The 5,658-nt window shown below is 66.8% G+C and overlaps 1 protein-coding gene across 4 annotated transcripts in view; it reads left to right on the top strand.

The window, feature by feature from the left end:
• The window catches only part of GCGR (glucagon receptor), a 9,481-nt gene that overhangs the window by 2,668 nt on the left and 1,155 nt on the right, over positions 1–5,658 (top strand). The window contains exons 1-11 of one of the 4 annotated variants that reach the window (XM_040640008.1): positions 401–493; positions 2,657–2,833; positions 2,915–3,017; positions 3,776–3,883; positions 3,963–4,084; positions 4,172–4,278; positions 4,355–4,511; positions 4,597–4,756; positions 4,827–4,887; positions 5,128–5,197; positions 5,520–5,608. In XM_040640008.1, the coding sequence (XP_040495942.1) occupies positions 2,765–2,833; positions 2,915–3,017; positions 3,776–3,883; positions 3,963–4,084; positions 4,172–4,278; positions 4,355–4,511; positions 4,597–4,756; positions 4,827–4,887; positions 5,128–5,197; positions 5,520–5,608 (1,046 nt within the window). In that variant the 5' untranslated portion in view covers positions 401–493; positions 2,657–2,764. Of the gene's footprint in view, positions 1–400; positions 494–2,565; positions 2,834–2,914; positions 3,018–3,775; positions 3,884–3,962; positions 4,085–4,171; positions 4,279–4,354; positions 4,512–4,596; positions 4,757–4,826; positions 4,888–5,127; positions 5,198–5,519; positions 5,609–5,658 lie in introns of those variants that run through there. The other 3 variants (XM_040640009.1, XM_040640011.1, XM_040640010.1) reach the window with 3 other exon arrangements.

Here is a 5,658-nt window from a genome sequence, read left to right as displayed (position 1 = left end):
CCTCAACCCCACCCATTCAGATCTTGGGGCGAGCGGGGGGTAAGCACTGCAGCCTTGCCTGTTTGATGGGCCGTCCAGCCATTCTGGGGGCCCCTCCTCCAGCTCCAGGTCTGGGAGTCCCTCAGCGATCCCCAGTGGAAACTGGTGGGACACCGGCGGGGCTCTGGGCACCTACGCGTGGCGTGTTCGCCCGGCTTGGGGCTAGGCAACTGCCTGCCAGCCAGCCCAGCATCTGGGGGGGTGGGGGGTGGAGCCCTGGGGGCAGGGTGGAGGGGCTGGGAAAGAGGGGGCAGGAGGTGAGCTGGGGCTGGGGTTCCTAGCCCGGAGACCCCTGACTCTGTCTCTCCACCGGAACCCCTGCGCACATGTCCAACACTGAGCTGCTCTTTGTGTTGGGACAGTCCAGGACCTGGGAGGGAACTGGCACGTCGTCCATGAAGGAAGGAGGCTCGGGTCCCGCAGGCCACGCCCCACCGCACTGGCTCCAGCAAGGGTAATAAGGTGGAAACGCTGGAGCTCTGGGGCGCAGGGGCGGCAGGCGGGAGGCCCCCAGGAGCGGGAGCGGGAGCGCGCGCCCGTGCCTCTGACCGCCGCAGCGCCCGGGTTTACTGGCTCATCCGGGGCTCAGAGAAAGGAGGCGCCTGGAAAACAGTCCACCCTCCTCTTCAGGTGGCCAAGCTCATTGCCTCCTCATGATAAGGAAGCAGGGACCCCCCACCCCCGACAAGTAGGAGGAACGCAGGCTCTGAAAAGTGAAATCATGTACCCTTGGTCCCAGGACCAGAAAGGGGCCGGCACGTGCGCCCGCTCCTGGAGGACCAGCCTCACATCCGGTACCACAGGCTGAACCCCGAGGCCCTCAGCCTTGCACAGCCCAAAGTCAGCAAGGTGGGCTCGGGCTTTTCCAAAAGATTAGCGGAGGGGCGGCCATGTGGTCCTGGAGCTCCTCGCTGGTCAGTCCCTGCAGGGCACCTGGGCAGGGAACATCTTACTGGGCCGTGTCCTTCCTCCCCATGTCCCCAGCCAGCTGTTGCCACTGTCCCCCTCCTTGCCCCCAGAGCCTCTTGCCTCTCAGCCCCCCTGCGCCCCTGAGCCTGCCCGCCCACCTCTCCTCTTCCTGCAGCACTTGGGCAGAGCGCGCAAGAGGCTGGTTCCTGGCTGTTCCTTACCCGCCCAGCTCAGTGGCCTGGCTGGGCAAGGGGCAGGGCAGCAGACAGGGCTGTCTGATGAGAATCAGGAGATAAATCCCCTTGGGTGACCCCAGAACTGGAGAGAGCTGAACCACCCCTCATTCTCCACCTGCCTGACTCCTGCCAGAAGAGTCCTCCGTACTGTGGCTCCTCCTCTCCTGAGCCCGCAGCCGGGGTGATTCCTCACCTGGCCCAGGGCCTGGGGACCAGTGACTGTTGGGTGAGGCCTCCGCCAGGCCTGGCCCGCACCCATGACCAAGGGCCGGGTCAGGAACCCCACGACAGGCTGTGACCTAGGTGCCCGCCTGGATCACTGAGCTCACCCTGCATGGTTGTGTCTCAGGGTCCCCTTACGGGTGACGAGTGAATCTCAGGGGAGCCCTAGGTTGAGCTGGCCCCACAAGGGCCCAGCTGGACTCTGATGGGAGGAGGCTGAAACCCTCCACCTGCCCACACCCCATACTGCCCCCCCTTACCCCTGGCCACTCACTGTCTTCCGGCCTACTGGTTGTCCATCTGTCCATCCATCCGTCCATCCATCCATACCTCCATCCCTCCCTTGCTCACTGCTTGCCAGGGCGCCCAGAGAAGGGCCTATCCACAGGCCTGGGGGGCTCACACAAGTCACTCCTACGGGGCCCACACCCAGGCCCTTAGGGGCCCCTCCCTGCTGCCTGCACGGAATTCAGTCCGAGTCAGAGAAAGCCAGAAAGGAGAACTGATAGGGCTCTGCTGCCCTTGATGTCCACTCAGACTTGGGCCAAGCCCAGGGCAGCCCTCTCACTGGCACGGCCAGAGCAGGGGTCCCACGCCTGGGCCCCTGGCAGCCCGCATTAATGCTGTCAAAGGAACGTGCCCCAGGGGGACCCAGGAAACCAGGCCTGAGCCTTGCGTGGGGCCCAGAGGGTGCACTTAGATACCCCGGCCCTGGGAAGGGGGCTGCGTCTGATGGGGACCATCCTGAGCACGGGCCCTGCACTCCTGGTCCCCTGGGCAAGGCTGGGAGCTGGCCTGGGGCCACCTTGATAACCACAGCACTGTGATGGATGGCGCTGGCATTCCGCCCTGGCCTGGCAAGCTGCCTTTCCCAGGGGCTAAGAATAGGTGGGGGGGATGGCAAGGGCTGGAGGGAGGAGGTGGGTAGCTAGGGAGCGTAAGGCTGGTCAGTGCAACCAGCACGTAGGTGTGGGGCTCTGCGGCTGTCGGAGCTGCGAGAGAGACAGCCACGCCAGCCATGGGAAACCCAGCTCCGCCCGGGGGGAGACGCGTGGGCTCCAGGACCCTGGGCCGCACCCCCCAGCACAGGGCCAGACCCCAGCCCCGTCACTGGCAAAGAGCGGCTACTTCTGGTGTCTTCTCCCTCCCAGCTCCCACTTCCTCAATAGGACCGGAGGCCCCGGGGAGCGGTTTTAGGGAAGCAGCAGAGCCCGGCTGGGCCTCCTCACTTGTGGGGGGTCCCTCCACAGACCCTGTGGTCTGACCGGAAGTCCCCAGAGGAGTGTGTGTGCCCACAAGGACCCCTTCGCCCCAGCTGTGTAGCCCCAGCCAGATGTGGGGGGTGGCTGCTCAGAGGCATGCCCCCCACCCGGCCACACCGCCCCCGCCCCCGCCACGTCCTGCTGCTGCTGCTGCTGGCCTGCCAGGTGAGCGTGCCTGCCCGGTCCCCCTCCAGCCCCTCCTGCTGATGCGGCTCTGTCCCACCTGTCCCTTCATCTGTCCCCCAGCTGCAGGCCCCTTCTGCCCAGGTGATGGACTTCCTGTTTGAGAGGTGGAAACTCTATGGTGACCAGTGTCTCTACAACTTGAGCCTGCTGCCCCCCCCCACTGGTGAGCCCCCAGCCGCCCGTCCAAGTCCAGGGCTCGGCTGGCCAGCAACCACCGAGCTCACGTGCCGGCAAGGCCCTGTCCCCCACCCATCCCTACCCCTCCCCATTTATGGGGGAGCCACGAAGAGGCCAGTCAGGGACTTCTCCGAGGCCACATACCAGGATAGAACAGAAATGGTAGAATCGCCTCAGAACTGGGTGCTTTGCCCCCCCACACACTGCTGGTCTCAGGGGCACTGTGTTTGCTCCCGTGGAACTCCAGGCCAGTGGGCAGAAAGTCACAGCCCACGGAAGTGACCAGACCACACAAGGCCTGGGCAGGGGAGGGAGATGCGCCATCATGGGGAGGGCTCAAGCAGGGACGGGGGCACCCCCTTCTGTACGAGTTCTGAGGACCACTTAGGGTGCAGCAAGAGACTAGGGTAGGAGTAGCAGCCAGGAGGCCGAGGGCCATTGTCCGATCGACAGAGGGCCTGTGCGGGGCAGACGGAAGGAGGGGGTTTGAGTCACAGAGTTTGCGCTGGACCGTGGACGGAAGCCACCTGATAGGGGTTCCATGCCCAGAGAAGGGGGCACTGCAAGGGGGGCACTGGGAGCAGGGACGAGCCCAGGTGGGTTTGGGGCACGCTGGAGACCTGAGGTGTGCAAGGGGAGGTGGCCGGGGGCATCCGGGGAGATCTGGGGGTGAGTACATGCTGGGGAGCAGAGGACGATGCTCGGGGGCTTCTCAGAGGAGCCCAGCCCTGCCCTGCCTTACAGAGCTAGTCTGTAACAGAACCTTCGACAAGTACTCCTGTTGGCCAGACACCCCTCCCAACACCACGGCCAACACGTCCTGCCCCTGGTACTTGCCTTGGCACCACAAAGGTAACCACAGAGGGGACGTGGGGGGTGGCGGGGGGGCCCGGGCTGCGGGTTGGGTGCCGACCAGAGCCTGGCCGTCCAGTGCAGCACCGCCTTGTCTTCAAGAAGTGTGGGCCGGACGGGCAGTGGGTGCGCGGGCCCGGCGGGCAGTCGTGGCGCAACGCTTCACAGTGCCAGATGGACGACCACGAGATCGAGGTCCAGGTGAGCCCGCGGCAGGGGCAGCAGGAGCCGGGGGCTGGGGGACGGGTGCAGGGGCTCCCCGCCCTGAACGGACCCGGCACTTTGCAGAAGGAGGTGGCCAAGCTATACAGCGGCTTCCGGGTGATGTACACGGTGGGGTACTCGCTCTCCCTGGGGGCCCTGCTCCTGGCCTTAGCCATCCTGCTGGGCCTCAGGTATGCCCGCCCACCCCCGCACGGGCCCCCGTGGCGGGCAGGGCGGCAGGCAGGCCCTGACTCCGTGTCCCCGCAGCAAGCTGCACTGCACCCGAAACTACATCCACGCCAACCTGTTCGCGTCCTTCGTGCTCAGGGCCAGTTCCGTGCTGGTCATCGACGTGCTGCTCGAGACGCGCTACAGCCAGAAGGTCGGGGACGACCTCAGCATGAGCGTCTGGCTGAGTGACGGGGTGAGCACCCACCCCTGGCCTCCGGACCCCGGCCCCAGGGCGGCGGGCGGCCGTGTGAGCTGAGCTCACGCTGCCCCTGCGGCAGGCGGTGGCCGGCTGCCGGGTGGCCGCCGTGTTCATGCAGTATGGCGTCGTGGCCAACTACTGCTGGCTGCTGGTGGAGGGCGTGTACCTGCACGGCCTGCTGGGCCTCGCCGCCTTCCCGGAGAGGAGCTGCTTCGCCCTCTACGTGGCCATCGGCTGGGGTGAGTCGGCGGGCGCGGTGGGGGGCGGGCGGGCGGGGGCCACCGGACCGCAGCTGCGCTCTCCCCGCAGGTGCCCCCGTGTTCTTCGTCATCCCCTGGGCCGTGGTCAAGTGTCTGTTTGAGAACATCCAGTGAGTAGGAGCCGACCGCAGGATGGACCCGAGGCTCGCCCCGCCCCGCCCCCGTCCCCCGGGCCACAAGGTGCTGGGTAGGGTCTGTGGGGTGCAGCCGGACAGCACTGGTGGGGGGGGAAGCAAGACTGCCCTGGGGGTCATTTATGACCATCTCCCTTCCTTTCCAAGATCCCCATGACGTTAGAGGGTGGGAGGCTGGGGGTGGCGGGACGTGAGCTGCCCCCCCCCCCGCCGCAGGTGCTGGACCAGCAATGACAACATGGGTTTCTGGTGGATCCTGCGCTTCCCCGTCTTCCTGGCGATCCTGGTAAGGAAGCGAGGCACCTGCTGGCCCCACGGAGAGGGGTAGGGAGGCTGGCAGGGGGTCTGCCCTGCCCCCGGCCCCCCTTCCTTGTTGGGTGGGGGGCCTGCGGAGACAGATGACATCCCGCCTGGGCAGACGGGGAGGCCCTGGCACTCAGCCAGGACACTGGCCGCCGCCCTGGGCCTCGGGCTCGGCTGCCCATCCCTGGCTGGGTGCCCAGCAGCCCCGGGGCCACGTGAGCCAGGCCCGTGTGGCCGCGCAGCCCAGTCACAGGAGGGTCGAGTGGGGGTCCGGGGTTGCCCTGAGCCGTGCCCTGCACATACAGATCAACTTCTGCATCTTCATCCGCGTCCTTCTCATCCTCGCGGCCAAGCTGCGGGCCCGCCAGATGCGCTACACCGACTACAAGTTCCGGTGGGTGTGGCTGCGCACAGACCCGGGCAGGGCCCGGGGGGGGGGGGGGG

This window comes from Ursus maritimus, unplaced genomic scaffold (assembly GCF_017311325.1).
Source record: "Ursus maritimus isolate PB19 unplaced genomic scaffold, ASM1731132v1 scaffold_24, whole genome shotgun sequence".
Taxonomy (NCBI): domain Eukaryota; kingdom Metazoa; phylum Chordata; class Mammalia; order Carnivora; family Ursidae; genus Ursus; species Ursus maritimus.
This window is presented reverse-complemented; position numbering and strand designations above follow the sequence as displayed.